Here is a 19,170-nt window from a genome sequence, read left to right as displayed (position 1 = left end):
TAAGACAAATAAGGCTTGGTCTCAACCCTCGAGGAGCGTGTCGTGCAGGTAGAAGGACAGCTATGGTTCGGGCAGTGCTTTACAGACTTAGGAGGACTTTCTCCTATGTTTGTATTTAACCATCCGGTAACCCGGTGTGATCTCTGTGGCCAGTGGTAACCCTACTGCCCGTCTCCTCCGGGGCTCAGATGATGGGGGGTTTCTTAAGCTGATAGACCTTGACTTTGATCCCAGCAGTTCTGAGTTCGAATCTCTTGCACTCTCTGCTGCCAGGGGCTGTGTTCCGTAGCTGCTGGGTCATCCCCTGCGTCAGAGGAGGGCACTGAGGCTGTAGTCCCTGGGGAGCTCTGGCTACTTCCTCGCTTTTTTCGCCCCACGGAGCCGTCCTCCAGGGCAGACAGGGTCCTGAGTACTCCACTGACAGTCACTGTTGTCTTTCTTCTTGCAGAAAGCCCTGGGTGTGCGGCAGTACCATGTGGCCTCAGTCCTGTGCCAACGGGCCAAGGTGGCCATGAGCCACTTTGAGCCCCATGAGTACATCCGCTATGACCTGCTAGAGAAGAACATTGACATTGTTCGCAAACGGTAAGGCGGTGGGGGGCGGGGGGCTGTGGAGACTGCCCCAGGGTGCTGCTTCTGCTTCCTGCCCCTTTCAGGCAGCACGGGAGGTGCTTGGCAAAGGATGGCTGGTGATGGCGATAGGATCGAGGCCTTTGGGGTACGAAGTTCCCTGCCGAGGAAAAGGCATTGCAAATTGGTGATGGGCCTTGGCCTTCTCTGCCAGGGAAGAATCCACCGTCAAGGAGCCTGGTGATTTGGGCTCTGCATAGGGAAGGTCTCAGACGCTCTTTGGTGCTGTAGCCTGAACCTTCCAACAGCCCTTTCCAGGGCAGACCACTGACCCTGAGCCAGCCCCCTGGGATCCGCCAGGCCCAAAGGCTGCAATCTGTATTTCCTCTTCGGTGTACAGGTCTCGAGAAGCGCTCAGGCTTGAGACCCAGAAGGAAGCTCAGGTGCGGTCTCGAGCATATCTTTTTTTCTGGGCGGCTCTTTCCTCATTTGCTGGAATGGTGGCCACTTCGCACTGCTCTCCTGTGTGCCAGGTCCTGCGGCAGACGCTGGCACCGGAAGGATGCACGTGACCCACAGGAGGAGGGAGGGGAGTGCTGGTAGTACATAGCAACCGGCACCGCCCCCGGAGCTCGAAAGACTATAGACGGGACTGGGCGCTTGCCTACCCGGTGACCATGACCCTGGGATTAAGAGAGAAAAATGGGAGTATATCCATTTATAGCCAAGGAACAGGCTCGGGTGGAGAAGCCGCTTGCCCAAGGGCACACAGTGAGTGAGCAGTGGGACCTTGTGTCCCTGCCCTTGTCCAATGCTCTGGCCACCATCCCACACTCCCTCTCTGCTGCCACTTGGCCTCCTCTTTACTGGTGTCCTCATTTCGGTTTTGAGGGGGGAGAGACTATCACAGTCTTCATCTCCAGCAGCCTTCGGCCAAGCGTCCCCTGATCAGAGTAAGAACTCAGGAATGGCTGTGGGGAAAATAGCTGCCTGTGTCTAGTTCGTTCTAGGCCCTTCACATACCTTTCTTTTTTCTCAGCAACCCCTATAGGTTGTTGTTTTATCTGCCTCCCCATTTGCTGATAAGGAAATTGAATGTCAGACTGGGGAAGTACCCAGTCTGAGGTCATAAATCTGTTGAGTAGTTGGACCCAAACTCAGCCCAGGTCTGTCTGGCCCCATTGCCTTTCGCTGTTTGTTCTGGCATTGTGGGTTTCGTCTAGGGTGCCCAGTAGAATCATCCTGGAAGCTTTTTCTTGTGTAAGATTCTATTTATTTGAGAGAGTGAGAGAGAGCATGAGCTGGGGGAGAGTCAGTAGGAGAGGGAGAAGCAGGCTCCCCCCTGAGCAAGGAGCCCGCTGTGGAGCTCGATCTCAGGACCCCGAGCTGAAGGCAGATGCTTAACCGACTGAACCATGCAGGCACCCCACCTTGGAAGCTTTTATTCATCTACTTTTAAAAGATTTTATTTTGGGGGCACTTGGGTGGCTCAGTGGGTTAAAGCCTCTGCCTTTGGCTTAGGTCATGATCCCAGGGTCCTGGGATGGAGCCCCATGTTGGGCTCTCTGCTCAGCAGGGAGCCTGTTTCCTCCTCTCTCTCTGCCTGCCTCTCTGCCTACTTGTGATCTCTGTCTGTCCAATAAGTAAAAAAATCTTTAAAACATTTTATTTTTTTAAAGATTTTTATTTATTTATTTGATAGACAGAGATCACAAGTAGGCAGAGAGAGAGAGGAGGAAGCAGACTCCCCGGTGAGTAGAGAGCCCGATGCGGGGCTCGATCCCAGGACCCTGGGATCATGACCTGAGCCGAAGGCAGAGGCTTTAACCCACCGAGCCACCCAGGCGCCCCAGTAAATAAAATCTTTAAAAAAATATATTAAAATTTTATTTTGGTAGAAGATTTTATTTATTTTATTTTGAGAGAGAGCAAGACAGTGCATGCACGGGCAGGGGGAGGAGCAGAGGGGGAAGGAGGGAGGGGGAAAGAACTCAAGCAGATTCCGCCCTGGTCTGAGAACCCCATCTGTGGCTGAATCTCAAGACCCTGAGATCATGACCTGAACTGAAACCAAGAGTTGGACGCTTAATCAACTGAGCCACCCGGGCGCCTCTAAAAGATTTAATTTTTAAGTAATATTTCCACCCAGTATGGGGCTCGAACTCACAACCCCAAGGTCAGGAGTCCACCAATGGAGCCAGCCAAGCACCCCACCTCAGAAACTTCTAGAACTACCGACACCTGGGCCCCGATTCCGATTCAGTTGGTTTAGGCCTGACTCCTCCAAACATGGTCCGTGAGCGAGCAGCACCAGCAGCACCCTGGGAGCTGGTTGGAAGTGAGGCTGTTCAGAGCAGAGGTCAGTGGATGGAAGTGTGAAGAAGGCCGTCGAAGGCCGGGGCACGGGCAGAGGGACTCTGCCTCCACCTTGTGTTCGTGACAGAGGGGCCCAGTTCTGTTCTCGGGAAATCAGGTCTCTGTCAACCAGTAAAGCCGAGGGACAGATGGACGCAGAGGCCCCGTTTGGCCATCCCTAGTTAATCCTTAAGGAAATGCAGCCCTGAACTCGCCCTTCGGCTTTTGTCATTGTCAGGCTTTTTTGTACAACTGTCAAGGTCTTTGGTTCTAAAGCCCATGTGCTATTTTTCGTCTCCCCTGGGGCCGGAAAGGGGCTGTGCTCCGTGCCGTGAGTCACTGCCCGTACCCCAGCCTTGCCGACGCTGCCACAAAAGGGGGGCAGGCTGTACCTCAGGTCCGTGCTATTTTTACTTGAGGTTCTCATGACTGCAGAACCGTAGAGCTTTCCAGAGTTGCCGGTTGCTCTGCTGTTGTCCACAGAGCCAGCTCCGTAGGCAGCTCTTGCTCTCGGGACTGGATCAGTGTGGGAGTGAGGGGCTGGAACCCAGGCCGTCCGAAGGGAGTGTCTCTGCTTTCCCAGCAGAGTCCTAGTGGTGCGGGCCCTGAGAGTGCGAGTGATGGAGCACTTTCCGGAGCCTGGGCCTGGTTCTGGCTTCCAGGTGTTCCGGAGGGAGGGATGGCTGGGTCGCAGTGCTTGGCTCCTGGCCTCCTGGCTCTGCCGCTCGCTGGGTCGTCCCCCAGGCAGTCCTTCCGCCTGTGGCAGGACGGGCTCCCTGTCCACGTCTTGAGGAGCCAGAGGCTTGCGTACATTAAGGCACTTAGAGCCATGCTGAGCTAAAAGGATGTGCTGTGAGCAGATGAACCCGAATGAAGACAGGTCACTGGTTGCTCGGGGTATGGGGACAGGAGATGACAAAGGGCCACAGGAAAACTTTCGGGGCTCATGGATGTGTTCTTATCTTCATTTCAGTGGAGCGTTCACAGGTGTGTACGCACGTCAGGACTAACAAATTGTTGGGGGTGGGGTGCGCCTGGGTGGCTCAGTCGGTTGAGCGGCTGCCTTGGGCTCAGGTCATGATCCCAGGGTCCTGGGATCGAGCCCCGAGTTAGGCTCTCTACTGGCCTGCTTCTCCCTCTCTCACTCTCACTGCTTGTTTCCCTCTCTCGCTGTGTCTCTCCCTCTGTCAGATAAATAAAATCTTAAAAAAAATAGTGATCAGTATGCTGGAAAAACGGGTATCCTTAGAAAAAAACAGCCCCGTCCACTTCTTGGGATATTGTCACTTACTCATCAAGTAATTTTTGGAGCACCTGGTGAGTGCCGTGTGCCAGCAGGACCGCAGCGAGCAAGACAGATTCACGCCCACTGGCATGGAGCGCAGGCGCCCTGGCCGTGCCCACCATCAGGGTCGCCACGGGGCAGAGAGGGCGTGGCTGTGGGTGGGCTGGGGCTCGTGCAGCCAGCACGCCTCCCTCTCCCCCCAGATTGAACCGGCCTCTGACGCTCTCAGAGAAGATCGTCTATGGACACCTGGATGAGCCGGCCAAACAGGAGATCGAGCGGGGCAAGACGTACCTGCGGCTGCGGCCCGACCGCGTGGCCATGCAGGACGCCACGGCGCAGATGGCCATGCTGCAGTTCATCAGCAGCGGCCTGCCCAAGGTGGCCGTGCCGTCCACCATCCACTGCGACCACCTGATCGAGGCCCAGCTCGGGGGTGAGAAGGACCTGCGCCGGGCCAAGGTGAGCTGAAGGGGCACCGAGGGCCAGTGTGTGTGGCCTGGGACGGGGGGGGCAGAGCCCTCGAGCTAGGCTCTTCGGTATAGTCTTGTTTGAAACATTTTTGCTCTTTTCGAACTCTGAAAATACCATTTGCTTATTGTGAGGATGACAGAGAAAGCCTTAAAAAAAAAAAAGCCCCAAAACTCCCAAATCACTCTTAATCTTCCCACATGAAAGGCATATTTTTGTGGTCATTTTTCTGTCCTGTTGGGGAAATCATGCAGCGACCAGGTTCTGGTACATCTTGCTGGCGGCTCTGGGGAGGGCGACTGAAGCTTCCCCTCCGGCCAGCCTCAGCTGTACCCTCACCCCCGCTGTTGGCTGATTTCTGAGGACCCCAGCCGGGAGGCAGGCGGATGGTGTTGCTGTTTGTAAATCCGAGGGGGCCGAGGCCCTGTGCAGGGAGCCCCCCGTCTTGAGTGCTGTCTCTCATTGATTGGCCTCTTTGGGGGCTCTCTTCTGGGAGTTTGCTTCACGAGGTGGAAACAGTTGTGTGCCCCGTGGAACAGTTTTTTCCCTTGACTTCTTCCCATCCCCCCGTATGAAATGAGATTGCCGCTCCTTCCCTCCCGCCCCTGCCTGTGGTACCTTTGTGTGTGGCTGCCCTTGACCACAGCAGATCTCTGCCAGCTCTGGGCGCCACCTTTTCCGCCCCCTGCGCTGGAAGTGGACACCCCTCTTGGGGGGCCGCTGGCAGGAGCTGAATGCTGGCAGGGCTGCCGCTGAAAGTGCTCCGGCTCCCAGGGTCAGCACAGCTCACAGAACCTCTCAGGCCCATGGGAAACATTCTTGTTTTCCCACTCGAGCCTTCCCTTCCCACCCTGGTCAGCCAGTCTGGGTCCCGGCTGCCAGGAGCTCTTTCTCTGCTCCGCGGAAAAAGCCCAGCCTGCTGGCCAGAGGTTTCCCAGTTAGCAGCAGCTAGGGGTGTTGGGGGGCAATGTTATAGGGGCCCCTGTGGTGCCGGCAGCTGGCTGTGGCCAGGAACAGGGTCCTCTGCAGACCACCGCCTTCAGGGTCTGGCCCTCCCTTTACTTTATGGATTCCGAATCTACCTTCTGGAAATGCGATTCACAGGATCTCGGGATTTCGGTGTTTACTGACCACTAGTGATGTGCTGGGCGCTGCGCTAGACGCTGGGGATGCAGTGTGAACGAGACAGGGGCCCTGCCTTCATGCATCTCAGAGGCTGGTAGGGAGACAGACGCTAGACCATCACACAAGCAGGTCATTGCCGATTCGGATGTATCTTACAAAGGGGAGACAGGATTCTGAGAGCGTATAAGAAAGAAGTATGATTTAGACTCTGAGGGGAAAGGGACAGCCTCTTGGGATATGAAACTCGCACAGGTAAGCTGTATTAACTGGAGGAAGGACACTCTAGGCAGAGCAGTGTGTATGTAAACCCCGAGGCAGGAAGCACCTTGACGCGTTTGTGGAGTTGAAAGGGGGCCGGTGGAGGGGAGAGTGGCGTGAGGTGGATGGGGGCCGGCGGCCTTGAGGGCCATGGGCACCATCCCCGGAGTTCCCGGAGGGCTTGAGCAGAGGAGGGTTATGGTCAGATTTGCATATATTTGTGGAGTCCCTGTGGTTGGGGATCAGAGTGGCAGGGTGACCTATCCAGGGTCACACAGCCAGAGAAGGCTCTAGGCTGAGTTCAGGCGGAGACTCTGCTCCACCGTTCTGTCCCCCTCCACCGCGCCACCACTTGCCCAGACACGAGAACACGCGCTCCCACTAGCACTCCCACAACCAAGGCCTCCTGCCGGTGGTGTCACTGTTATATAAGTGACTGATTTGAATGAGAAAGCTGTCTTAGTAATTATTAATCAAGCGATGGCTCCAGGGGCTCAAGTTTTTTGTGTGCTATTTGTTTGCCTGGCGCTACTGATGGAACTCAGAAGGGTGCATGGTTGGTCTGGAGTTTAAATGAAGGAGACTGTGTGGCCTTGAGGGTCTCTTGTGAGGGCCGGGCAGCTGACAGTGAGTCCCTCTGCCTTGGAGCGTGCGTCTCCCATGCCCAGAGGCCAGCCCATGTCACTGCCTGGTTCCTCCTTTGGGACTCTGTGCAGTCTGCCCCGTCCCTTCCCTTTTGTGACTGGAGCCTCCCCTGTCCAGGAAGATGCCATGTCTTCCAGATAAACCCTGAGCTCACATCAGCTGTGCTGGAAAGCCTTCCCTCCCCACTGAGGAAGCCACGTTCCAGTTCCAGGCAGAGTGGGCACGGCCTGTCCTGTCGTGTTGAAATCTGCATTTTAGCACATGGTCCATCAGAGTCTTTCATTTGGGGACCATCAAATAAATGTATTACCAAATCCTGAGCACCTAGAACGTGCCAAGCGCTGGTGTTCCTAGATGTCCTCTTCCTTATAAGGGAGGTAGCTCTATCTTGTTTTGGAATGTAACTCTTGGGTTATGTGGCTGCACAGACCTGGTTTCAAACCCTGGGGTTTAATTCTGGGATCTCCAGCAAGTTAGGTCATCTTTGAGCCTCTGTTTTTTGCATCTGTAAAATGGCCTCGAAGACAGTGCCTTCCCTCTTTGGCGGGAGGGACTGTGAGCATGTGTAGTGCAGTGGGCATTCAGTAATGTCAGCCAGGGTTGCCGACGTTGCCCTAAATGAGGCATCCGAGGCTTGGGTGGAGAAACAGCCCCTCGCTTGCCCCTTGCGTATGCTACTGTGGGAGTGGACCCCACACTTAATCCCAGGTTTCCCTTTGACAACCCCCTTCCCCCAACACCATATCCCAGTTAGACGGTCCTGTGGTGGTGTGCCCCTCACCGCTGGCCTTGACGGAGGACTTGAGTGCCAGAGGGACTGTTGGAGATGATGTAGCCAAGTTCCTTCTACAAATAAGGAAACTGAGATCAGGGTAGAGAAGGGACTCGTGCCAGACCCACTCCCCGGCCAGGTGTCACAGAACTGTTTCTGCTCCCTTGCCTTTCTCCCGAGGCCAGCCAGCTGAGACTGGCCAACATCCAGGCCCTTTCGGAATTACTGGTGGAAGACCTCCAGGAGAGGGCCTGTCTTCACAGCACCAGCATTTCAGAGTCGGGTGGGGGGGGGGGAGGGGGTCAGCAAGGGTCATCCCAGACACACACTGGGTGTTACTAATGTTCTGGTTATTGATTTGCCTCAACAGGACATAAACCAGGAAGTGTATAATTTCCTGGCAACGGCGGGTGCCAAGTATGGTGTGGGCTTCTGGAGGCCTGGCTCCGGGATCATTCACCAGGTAAAGCTGGGCTTGGCCTGCCTTTCTGGGGGAAGGGCCCTTAGGGAATCAGAGAGCACCTCCTGGCCTACAGGAGCAGAAGGCCGGAGGCGCAGGAGAGGGGAGGGGGGTTGTATTGTTTTTTGTCTTGGTTTTTCCCACGAGCGTTACTCCGTGTTGTGTGGACAGCTGACGTCTGATGGGCGTTCTGTGCGCTGGCACTAGACTGAGCACTTGACAGATAATAACTTACGTCATTGTTCTCCACACTCTACGAGGTGCCTCCGAGGGTCTGGCCCCAGAGCCAGAGCTTTGCCCCGTGTGCCGCAGGCGCGCCTCCCGTCACACCAGGCGTTCCTCCCCGCTCGGTGCACGGAGCGCTCCTTAGGGTCTTTCTGGCCCCTCTGGCCCCTGATTCTGCAGGATGGAGGTACCCGAGGTCACATGGCTATGTTAGCCAGGGATTCTTCTGGGGTTTCCTGAGGGATGGATGATCTTTTGATGGGCGATTTTGTCTCTGCGAGTGCAAGCGTGTGCCTGTGTTTCTGGGGAGATCGGGGCTTCACTTTCACCCAAGGGGACTGATGTCTGGGGTGTGCACTGGTTTGCGTGTCCATTTGCCGTCCATCCTGGATGTGTGAGGCTTAACTCTCTGCACCTTTCCAAGGTGACCCTTCTCCCCACCTCTGTCCCAGGCCTCCTTCAAGACGAGCTGAGTCAGGCTGTAATCTGACCCTGCTCCGGCGCTGCCCCCCTCCGAAACCAGAGTCCACGGATCACTGCTCTGCCCTTTCGAGCCACTGCCCTTGCCAGGAAGGGACTGCCTGGGAATGGCAGGTCACAGCTGCCTGCAGGGCATAGAAGGCCTCTCTTGGCGGCAGGGCTGGGGAGTCAGGGAAATCCAACTTTGGACTTTCATCGTGAAGGGCACCCTAGTCCAAGGGTCTCCCTTTCTACCCCGTTAGAAACACACTGGCCGCCAGCTAAGTGTACAGCGTGATATATTTTTCCTTTATTTTAAATTGCTATTTTAGTATTTTTATTATTTAAAATTTTTTTATTAAAATATTTTATTTATTTAGACAGGGTGATGGGAGGGGCAGAGGGAGAAGAGAATCTCAGGCAGGGGCCACACTGAGCCTGGAGCCCGACCTGGGGCTTGATCTCAGGACCCGGAGATCATACCCGAGCCGAAACCAAGAGTCAGTTGTTTAACTGACTGTGCCACCCTGGCACCCCGGTTTTTAATTTATTTTTTTTTAAGATTTTATTTATTCATTTGAGAGAGAGCAGGAGAGGGTGCTCATGTACACACGCAGGGGGAGGGGTGGAGGGGAGGGAGAGGCAGACTCTCCACTGAGCAAGGAGCCTCCATTCAAGGACCTGGTCATGATTCAAGGATCATGACCTGAGATGAAGTCAGACGCTTAACCGATTGAGCCACCCAGGTGCCCCTAATTTTTTCCTTTAAAAAGAAGATTCTCTTGAAGTGTATGATCTCTGTGCAGCTCCGGTTTTTCTGTCCCCCTCGATGTCAGGCCATCAGCAGCATTCATCCACCACGTCCAAACCAAACCTTAACCCCTTCCCTCCACCTTGAATGTCCTGTGCCCAGGCCCAGCACATGCATCCTCCTTATCTCTGCCTTTTGGTTACCTCTGAAGGGCCATTGCCCTCGTTCCCGGCATTAGAGCCCCCTTGTGTGACCCTCTGTGGGTCCCCTCATGTTATGACCCCCGTCATAACGTGCTCTGGGGACAGAGACCGCACTTGGCCGAGTCCTCTGTAGCTCTGGGCCTGGGGCCAGGTGGGTACAACTAGGTCCTCGGTGTACACACGTGTGGATGGATGGCGAACGGACACTTCTCTTCCTCTCCTCCATCCATGTCCAGCTGCCTGTGGAGGTCACAGTCACAGCCAGCCTCATGGCGACACTCTGTACAGTCCTAGGGTCTGCACTAACCCCTTCCTTTTGGACAGGGACCATGTTGGTGGTCTGTACTGTGTAGACCACACCGAATTCTGTGTGTCTGCTCTACATGGATCAGACCTGCAGAACCTTGAGGGGCCTTATCTTAACGAGTTGTTTTTTTTTTTTAAGATTTTATTTATTTATTTGACAGACAGAGATCACAAGTAGGCAGAGAGGCAGGCAGAGAGAGAGGAGGAAGCAGGCTCCCTGCCGAGCAGAGAGCTCGATGCGGGGCTCGATCCCAGGACCCTGAGAGCATGACCTGAGCCGAAGGCAGAGGCTTTACCCCACTGAGCCAGCCAGGCGCCCTTATCTTAACGAGTTTTAAACTTTGGCTTATGGCTGGGGCCACGAGGCTGGAGAAATGAACCGGTTGAGCAGTGTCCTGTCCAACAGCTGTTTGTCCAGGATTTCCTCTCTGTTGGCCGTCTCTCCCGGCCAGTTGCCACCCTCCTGGGGAAGGAACCAGCCCTTCTAACTGCTGGCAGTCCTGAGAGGCAAGACCCCCTCTCCTTGCTGAGTCTGCTGGAAGACCTGTAGCCCAGCGCAGGGGCCCTGGGGTTTCTGTAATGTTCCATGGAGTCTGTCCACCATGAGGCAGGCCCAACTGATCATGGAGCCTTGCACGTCTCTGACCTCCTTTCCCCTTCCCAACATCCGGGTGTGTGCTGCAAAACAATAAACAGAAATACCGCCTCTCACTGTGAGCACTACTGGCTGTTTCTGTCGACGCGCAAACAGGTCTGGAAGGTGAAGTGGCTTGCCCAAGGTCCCACACCTACCAGCAGGCGGTGGGGCCGGGGCTTTTCCAGCAACATCCTGTGGGCTCTGACGCCTGGATGGGGGGCAGGGCTGCTCTGGGGTAGCTGCGCCTCTGGAACCAGGTGTCTGGGGAAATGCTCACTGCAGCACCTTCGCAAGTTGGGCGGAGGCCCCGGATGAGGGCGCCCCCTTGCGGACACTGGAGCCGGTCCTGAGGGAGTCCTCTCCCCTGAGAAGCCCCGTGGGCGCGTGCCACGCGAGGTGGGGAGTGGTGTCAGGAGCTCCTGTGGACAGCCACACCTGTTGCAGAACACATTCCTTATCCCTGCTTGTCTGGTTCGCACCGTGAGTCCACGGTCAAGGCGGTACAGGCGTTCTTGGTACCGTGTCACAGACATGGATACTGGGGCACGAGGAAGCCCTTGCAAGCCCCAGTCAGACAGTCCAGGACTGTGGGAGCTGGTCAGGAGCCCGGCTCCCTGTCTCTCTTCCGGCCACACTTGAGAGGCCCTGTCCTGGAGGGGTGCCTGGGAATGGCCCAGGGAACAGCTTTGCTGACCCCTTTGGTCCCTACCTCCGTTTTCTGATGAGGGCTTTTAGGCTGAAGATCTTCGGGTCTTTTTCAGATCATTCTGGAAAACTATGCATACCCCGGGGTTCTTCTGATTGGCACTGATTCCCACACCCCCAATGGCGGGGGCCTGGGGGGCATCTGCATTGGAGTCGGGGGTGCTGATGCAGTGGACGTCATGGCCGGGATCCCCTGGGAACTGAAGTGCCCCAAGGTGAGGAGCAGGGAAGGCTCTTTCGGGGGTGGCTGCAGAGCGGTGGGAGGGGGAGGCGCGGGGCCGCTGAAGCGGTGAGGGAATAGTTCAGACTTCAGTCTCTTTGCGAGAGGCAGGGTAAATAAGCGGGAGTGGGAACCCAGCAGGCAGACCCTTCGGCTTCCCGGTCGGAGCATGACACATGGCGCCTGTAACTGCTGTCTCGCTCCGCCTGCTCAGGTGATTGGTGTGAAGCTGACGGGCTCGCTCTCCGGTTGGACCTCCCCCAAAGACGTGATCCTAAAGGTGGCGGGTATCCTCACGGTGAAAGGTGGCACAGGCGCCATCGTGGAGTACCATGGGCCTGGCGTGGACTCCATCTCCTGCACCGGTGAGGGGGGCGGCCACGGCACGCCGTCGTCAGCCCGTGCTGGGCCTGAGCACGCGGTCGTCGGCCCGTGTTGGGCCTGACGGGGCCTAGAGTTGAGCCACGGAAGCAGGGAATGGCCTTCCCCTGAGAATCCATCCAGTCTGGGAGACTTGGATGGACACCTAGAGGTGGAGAGGGTACTGTCTAGTCAAGGTCACTCAGTAAACTTCAGCTGCCATGGCCCCGGGCTGCCTAGGGTGATGCAGAAAGGGAATCCCAGAGGTGGTGGTGGGAATGGGGAGTCAGAGCCAGGGCTTCATTCATGAAGCAGCCCCTCCCACATCTTCCCGGGACCCTCACTCGTTTCCCTGGAATTAGACTTACCACCTACTAGACTCCCAGACCAAGTAAGTAGGAGCCAAAGCATCTTCGACCCATCACTCCAGGTGACCTGGCTTCAGTGCCTGGGTGCTCCGGGATGTAGGAAGACTTGGAAAAAGCCTTCCAGGGAGTCCAGTCCAGACTTCTCAGCTCCACGGCAGCCCCACGGGGCTTGTACCCCTCCAGAGATGGGGGCTCGGTCTTATAGGGAGCCCTTACAACATTGGACAGCGCAGTTTGGAACCCAGTAACAATCCTGTCCCCATGCCCCAGCAACCGCAGGAGACTAGTATCCTGATACAGTCAGGACATCTGTAAGCCTCCCCGGTTCTGTGTGAGGGTCTGTGGTCCAGACAGTGGACGTCCTTCCAGTCTTGTTGCTGGAAAACCTGAGACCCAGAAACATTTGCACCCAGCACCGCAGTGTGGCGGAAGGAGGGCAGGCCTGGACGCCAGGCAGGCGGGCTCGACCTGAATGCCAATGCCAGCACCTGCATTCGCTCCGTGGCCTGACCTCCGACCTCTCCGAGCCAGCTCGCTCGCCTGCAAAATGGCCACAGTAACAGCTGGGCCGTCTGGCCAGGTCAGCCTTCGGTACACCGTGACCGTCCCATCTGCCGAGCGGGACCGCCAGGCCCAGAAGTGGAACCCGACTGGGAGGGGCTGAGTCTTTCGTTCTCTTCGCTGGCCCTGGTGTTAAGCCTGGGCGGCGAGGGACGAGTCTGCTGGCTGCCACTAGATGGCTGTGTGAGCAAGGGAACAGGTGACACCAGCTGTCCCCGGGGAAGATGTCTGTGCCCACCCAGCAGGTGTGTAGGACCCGTGTCCAGCTGCCCCGCCCCCCTCACGGGCTCTGTTTCTCTCCAGGCATGGCGACAATTTGCAACATGGGCGCAGAAATCGGGGCCACCACATCAGTGTTCCCATACAACCACAGGATGAAGAAGTACCTGAGCAAGACAGGCCGGGAGGGTGAGCCCGCCGGGCCGGGGGAGTGGCGGGACAGTCGTGGTGCAGGGAGACCTTTGAGCTAAACCTTTCCCTTCGGGGCCGGAGTCTTTAATCTAGTGTTTCCAGACTGGCTTCACATGGGTGTGGAAAATTACGTGTGTGTGTTACTGTTGCGGAGTAGGGTGTCTGCAGCTCCAGCAGCTTCTCGAAAGGCCTGGCGTCTAAGTTTGTGATCCCTTTGCCTTGGGATTGGAATGGAGTTCCACCTGAAAGGATGGCCAGGCCCAGGGTCTTTTTGGTCTGGCCCCTGGTGCCCCCTACAGGAAGCTCTGGAAATGACATGGTTCTGTTTCTGTTTGTGATTCCTGCCCAGTAGGAGGAAAAACATTTGGAACCAGAATCACTTTGCCAGTCTCCCCCACGATTTCCTTGAAGTTCTAGCCTGGCTTCTTTGAAGCTCAGGGGAAGAAATCGGGCCCATGGAAGGGGTCGCCGTGAAGGGAGATGAACAAGGGTGGCTGGCAGAGCGAGAGGCCAGGGATCGTGGGGAGAGCTTGTCCAGTTGCTTCTAGGCGCTGAACACATGGGAGTGCTGCCTGGCAGTCCCGTCCCTCTCTTTCCTATCAAGTACCTTCTTCAAAATTCAGTGCTTCTCATTTCCAGGAAGCATTCCCGGACTCGGAACCTCGGTTGTTACTTCTGTGATCCCTGTTCCCGTGTGTCTGTTGTATCGTCATGTAACTTCCAGCTCACTGATCGCTCCTCCATTAGATTGCGCGCTCCTTGAGGGCAGGGACTGTGTCCTGTGCTGTTTTCATCATTTGTTTGTTTGCTCAGTCAGTGCCGTGGCCCGGTTTAACAGGTGCCAGGGAACTGGCTTGAGTGGATGGGTGTGTGTGTGGATGGATGGATGGATGGTTGGGCGGTCTCATGACCAGGTTCTGTCCCGCATGCTTTACTCTCCCTCCCTCATTGGTTTCAGACATTGCCAAACTAGCCGATGAGTACAAGGATCACTTGGTACCTGACCCTGGCTGCCATTACGACCAACTGATTGAAATTAACCTCAGCGAGGTGAGGAAGGCAGTTGGCTCCAAGGAATTTCTGTGGGTGGCGAGTTCAGGCCCCATCTGGGGACTCCTAGGGGACCCTGCCTGCATACCCAGTAGGGCAGTTGGGCCTGTGGTTCCCCAGTGCCCCTGCAAACTGCTGTCCCCTCAGGCTGCGGTCGGGTGGGAGAGGTGGCTGTGGCTGGTGATTCAGAAACTGGCTCAGTTTGCCTCCACCTCGGCATTAGCAGAATCCAAGATTCTGCCTTGGAGTTTGCTTTGTTGTCTCAGTTCAGAGGTCACAGCCCAAGATGCCCAGGCTTGGGCAGTGTTTGGCGCACTGAGACCTGCAGACCAGAGTGAGCATCTGGAAGGCCGGAGGAAAGGAAGTAGCCAAGTAGACTGGTTGAGGGTTTAGGCCGGTCTTTATGAGTTCCGGTCAGAATTCCTGACCCTGCCAACTTCAGCCTGTGACCTTGAGCGAGTTCCTCAACCTCTTTGGGCCTCACTTTATCTTGTGTAAAGTCTCAGTTGGCCATGGGACTTAAATTCACTAATTCATGTAGTAATAATTGGGCACATTGTACTGAGAGCCGCGTGCACTTTGTCAAGTTTTTTTGCATTTATTGGTAAGTATTATCATAGACAAAGCACCTGGCTTTAAGTCTGCTTTTGTGCTGAGGTTGATTACAGAGCACAGCGTAGGAGACAGACTCATGATGCTGATGTCCTTCCTTCGTTCCATGCTCTTGCCATCTCCTACGCTGTGACCTTGAGCGACCTTGAGCAAGGCACGCCACCTCCTTCATCTGCACGGAGATAATTTGCACCTGGCAGGGTTGGACGGATCCCGGAGCTGACACATGTACCCAGCCCACCGCTCGGGTGTTCCTGGGTTTGAGCTCGAAGTCAGCCTCCCGGGTCCTCCACGAGGACCTGGGAGAGAGGGAACCACGCAGCCTCTGGAGAACAGTCTTAAGATTTCCACCCCCCACGAGTTGTTCTCCGCCCTTTCTGTTTCTTCAGCTGAAGCCTCACATCAATGGGCCCTTCACCCCTGACCTGGCTCACCCTGTGGCAGAAGTGGGCGCCGTGGCGGAGAAGGAAGGGTGGCCCCTGGACATCCGAGTGGGTGAGTAGCTCCCACTCTGCCGGCTTCGGAAGGCTGGGACCGGGGCCTGCCCGGGGCTGCAGACGCCTGCCTGCACCAGGGGCCACTTCCTAAAGGTCCCAGGCGCTTTCTGAGTCTGTTTCTCCTGTAAGGCTTTTTTAAAAAAAATTGCTTTTTATGTAATAACAAAAAGAAGTATGTGCTCATTGTAGTGGATATTCACAAACAAATGAATTTTTAAAACTCCTCGTCTTCACCCCCCAGCCAGAAACCAGCTCGAGGAGCTCCTAGAAGGGTTCTTTCCACACTTGTGTACATATCGACGTGTGTCTGCTTTTGTCTTATGAACATTTCATCAGCCCAACCCCGTTGCCTGATTTCCGTTCACGCGCTTCACATGTACAGACACGCTGGCGTGTCATTGTGACTGGTCCCTGCTCTTGTCACTGGACAATGTGACTACAGCGTGGACCACAGAGCCAGGTGGCGTTGGGTACCACAGAGCTGGGTGACCCTGAGCAAGTTATGTTACCCTCCTGTGTCCCCGTTCCTTTTCTGGAAAACAAGGGTGATACTGTGTTTACTTGTCAGTGCGGGTAGGGTGTGGGGGCCAGTTAACGCGGGCAAAGCGCTTTCCACGGTCTGTCGTAAAACAGTGTTCACACTCAGCGGTTGAAGCAAATGTGCAAAAAAACGGTGATTTCATTAGAAGCAAAATCGCTAAACTGATGAGTAAGACTGTCTTGAGGTCTCTCAATAACACGTCCCAGTCTTTGACTTTTTGAACAATCATAGATTTGGAAAAAAATTCTTTTTCTCCCTGATTATAAAGCAATTAAAAAAGGAGAGAATACTCAAAAAAGTATAAGAAACTTTTTAAAAAAGATTTTGTTTATTTATTTGAGAGAGCGGAGAGACCATGAGGGGAGAGACTCAAAGGGAGAAGCCACTAAGTGGGGAGCCCGATAGGGGATGCGATCCCAGGACTCGGGGATCATGATCTGAGCTGAAGGCAGTCACTTAACTGAGCCACGCAGGCGCCTCTAAAAGAAGGAACTTTTTTTTTTTTTTAAAGATTTTATTTATTTATTTGACAGACAGAGATCACAAGTAGGCAGAGAGGCAGGCAGAGAGAGAGGAGGAAGCAAGCTCCCCGCTGAGCAGAGAGCCGGATGTGGGGCTCGATCCCAGGACCCTGAGATCATGACCTGAGCCGAAGGCAGAGGCTTCAACCCACTGAGCCACCCAGGCACTTTTAACTATCTCCTAAAAGCCCTGATCCAGTGTGGTCACGGGTGGTATTCCGGAGTGAGCCCTCTGACTCGTCACTGGCCACATCGTCTTCCCCTTAACGGCTGGGCTGTGGAGCAGCCTGTCCCGTGTTGTTAGAGCCGGACTGCTTCCAACTCGTCTCCGTTAAGAACAGCCCCAGGTCTGGATAGTCGAGGTCAGGTGGAGACCTCTGGTCCTGACCCCTGGCCCCACCACCCACAATGCACCAGGTCTGATCGGCAGCTGCACCAACTCCAGCTATGAGGACATGGGGCGCTCGGCAGCCGTGGCCAAGCAGGCGCTGGCCCATGGACTCAAGTGCAAGTCCCAGTTCACCATCACACCAGGCTCTGAGCAGATCCGTGCCACCATCGAGCGGGACGGCTATGTGAGTGCCCACACACCCTGCCCCTGGCTCCCTCTCCCCACCGCTGCACAACGTGGCTTGTCCGCTGGGACCGGCTGGGACGGGTACAGGTCCCCCCCACAGCTGCCCCGGGGCTCCAGAATGGCTCTTCATCACTCAAACTCCTGACCCACTGTTGCCCTTCAGCCATCAGCCTGCCTCTGACCGTGCCCGTCCTCTCTTTGCAGGCACAAATCCTCAGGGAAGTGGGCGGCATCGTCCTGGCCAATGCCTGTGGCCCCTGCATCGGCCAGTGGGACAGGTGAGAGGCTCACCCCTGATCGGACACCCGTTGGAGCCCCAGGTATTGAGGGGGAGTGTTACTGGGTGGAGAGAAGAGACTCAGACCCCGGCCTCTAGCTTCGGGAGCTACTGCACATTAGAAGACTTTTCTAGGAAGGACTGGAAAGTTGGGCTGGAAGTAAAGAGAAGGAGCAGCCACCTGGCTGAAGCCAGACGCAGGCCAGGGGCTCTGACGGAGCCATTTGAACGGAGGCAGTGGCCCCCAGTCAGGAAACTCGGGCCTTGGTCTGGTCTCTACCTGCCTTATGTGTGTCCCAGCAAACCTCTGTGATCTCCCCCGCTCCCTCCTGTGTCTGCGTGAGTCAGTGGTCTGCGGGAGGAGGTGGCTGTTTCGGGGTCTTTCCATGCCCTGTTCTCGGTTATAAACCAGGCGCGATGGGCTCGGTGACAAGGGCAGACACGCTTAATTTAGCCCTGTCTCCTCTGGCCTGGCAGGAAGGACATCAAGAAGGGGGAGAAGAACACAATCGTCACCTCCTACAACAGGAACTTCACAGGCCGCAACGACGCGAACCCCGAGACCCACGCCTTTGTCACGTCCCCGGAGGTGAGCCTGCCCATTGGGGCCGTGACTCGGGACTGCCTCTGCGGCCCTGCCCCTGGCTGGTCGGTGGGCGATATGGAGCCTGTGGGGCTGCGGCGCGAGGGTTGGCATTGCAGAGCGAGGGGCTGTCTGGGTGGAAACCAAGAGCCCCAGGCCTCAAGCGTCACAGTTACGGTCACGAGCCGGTGCTTGGAATCACTGCCCGGGAGAAAGGGCAGCTCTGCCTCTACCCAGTCATGTGGGCTTGGCCGTGTCACTCTGCCCTGTGCCGAGGGTCCTGTCAGGGTCACAGGATGAGGATGGAAAGTGCTAGACCGTCTCCACCGGGAAGGCGGCCTCTGAAGAGCGCTGCGCCGAGTGCTCGGGGCTCAGCGGGCTTTTAGCCTCAGCCGTCGTCAGCGCACGGCCAGGCTTTCTGGCCTTTGTGTCTTTTATGGGATGACTGAGTAATCTCTACACGCGATGCAGGGCTCCAACTCCCCGCCCCGAGACGGAGTGACACGCTCTGCCGCTGAGCTGGCCGGGCAGTTTCTTGACTTGAAGTGAATGTTCCAGAAATACTTGTGTTTGCTAAAAATGACTGGAGAGGCGGCACCTTCCTTCTGTCTTCAGCTGCCCGTTGAAGATTTTGTCGCAGCAGCGTGTCTGTGAGGGGAGGAGACTGCCCCCCGGAGGGTACAGAGGCCCAGGCCGTGGCCCAAGCCCCCAGAGACGTTCTTGCAGCTTTGGCCTCTGGGGAGGACTTATATGGGGAGGACTCAGGTGTACCTGCTCCGTGCTCCGTTTCCGTCTGGGCTCCTGCTGGGGGGATGGTGACAGGAGTGGTGTTGGCTACTAATCAGCAGCGGGCCACCTCCATTCCAGATTGTCACAGCGCTGGCCATTGCGGGCACCCTCAAGTTCAACCCAGAGACTGACTTCCTGACGGGCAAGGACGGCAAGAAATTCAAGCTGGAGGCCCCAGATGCGGACGAGCTTCCCCGGGCGGTGAGCAGGCGCCGCTGCCCTGTGCTCTCAGCCGCTGTGGGCTGGGCGCCTTGGGGCCCTGCCCCTCCCGGGCACGCAGGACCACCCTGGGAGTGAGAACGAGGCAGCTCCGTGCACCGGAGGGGAAGGCAGGGGACACGGGAGGCTGCCTTCTACAAGCGCCTCTACGTGGGGACTGAGGACTCAGCCCCCGAGCACGTCCCAATCTTCTGCAGGAGTTTGACCCTGGGCAGGACACCTACCAGCACCCTCCCACGGACAGCAGCGGGCAGCGAGTAGACGTGAGCCCCACCAGCCAACGCCTGCAGCTCCTGGAGCCTTTTGACAAGTGGGATGGCAAAGACCTGGAGGACCTGCAGATCCTCATCAAGGTCA

General features: G+C 56.3%; 1 protein-coding gene across 1 annotated transcript in view; it reads left to right on the top strand.

Annotated features, from left to right (window-relative positions):
- ACO2 (aconitase 2) overlaps positions 1 to 19,170 on the top strand; it is a 54,804-nt gene that overhangs the window by 32,446 nt on the left and 3,188 nt on the right. The window contains exons 2-14 of the mRNA XM_046013570.1: positions 449 to 585; positions 4,414 to 4,672; positions 7,852 to 7,944; positions 11,284 to 11,442; positions 11,662 to 11,812; positions 13,040 to 13,144; positions 14,106 to 14,197; positions 15,199 to 15,304; positions 16,786 to 16,943; positions 17,150 to 17,223; positions 17,700 to 17,811; positions 18,673 to 18,795; positions 19,011 to 19,166. Of these exons, the coding sequence (XP_045869526.1) occupies positions 449 to 585; positions 4,414 to 4,672; positions 7,852 to 7,944; positions 11,284 to 11,442; positions 11,662 to 11,812; positions 13,040 to 13,144; positions 14,106 to 14,197; positions 15,199 to 15,304; positions 16,786 to 16,943; positions 17,150 to 17,223; positions 17,700 to 17,811; positions 18,673 to 18,795; positions 19,011 to 19,166 (1,725 nt within the window). The remainder of the gene's footprint in view (positions 1 to 448; positions 586 to 4,413; positions 4,673 to 7,851; positions 7,945 to 11,283; positions 11,443 to 11,661; positions 11,813 to 13,039; positions 13,145 to 14,105; positions 14,198 to 15,198; positions 15,305 to 16,785; positions 16,944 to 17,149; positions 17,224 to 17,699; positions 17,812 to 18,672; positions 18,796 to 19,010; positions 19,167 to 19,170) is intronic.

Source organism: Meles meles, chromosome 7, assembly GCF_922984935.1.
Source record: "Meles meles chromosome 7, mMelMel3.1 paternal haplotype, whole genome shotgun sequence".
NCBI classification, from domain to species: Eukaryota; Metazoa; Chordata; class Mammalia; order Carnivora; family Mustelidae; genus Meles; species Meles meles.
This window is presented reverse-complemented; position numbering and strand designations above follow the sequence as displayed.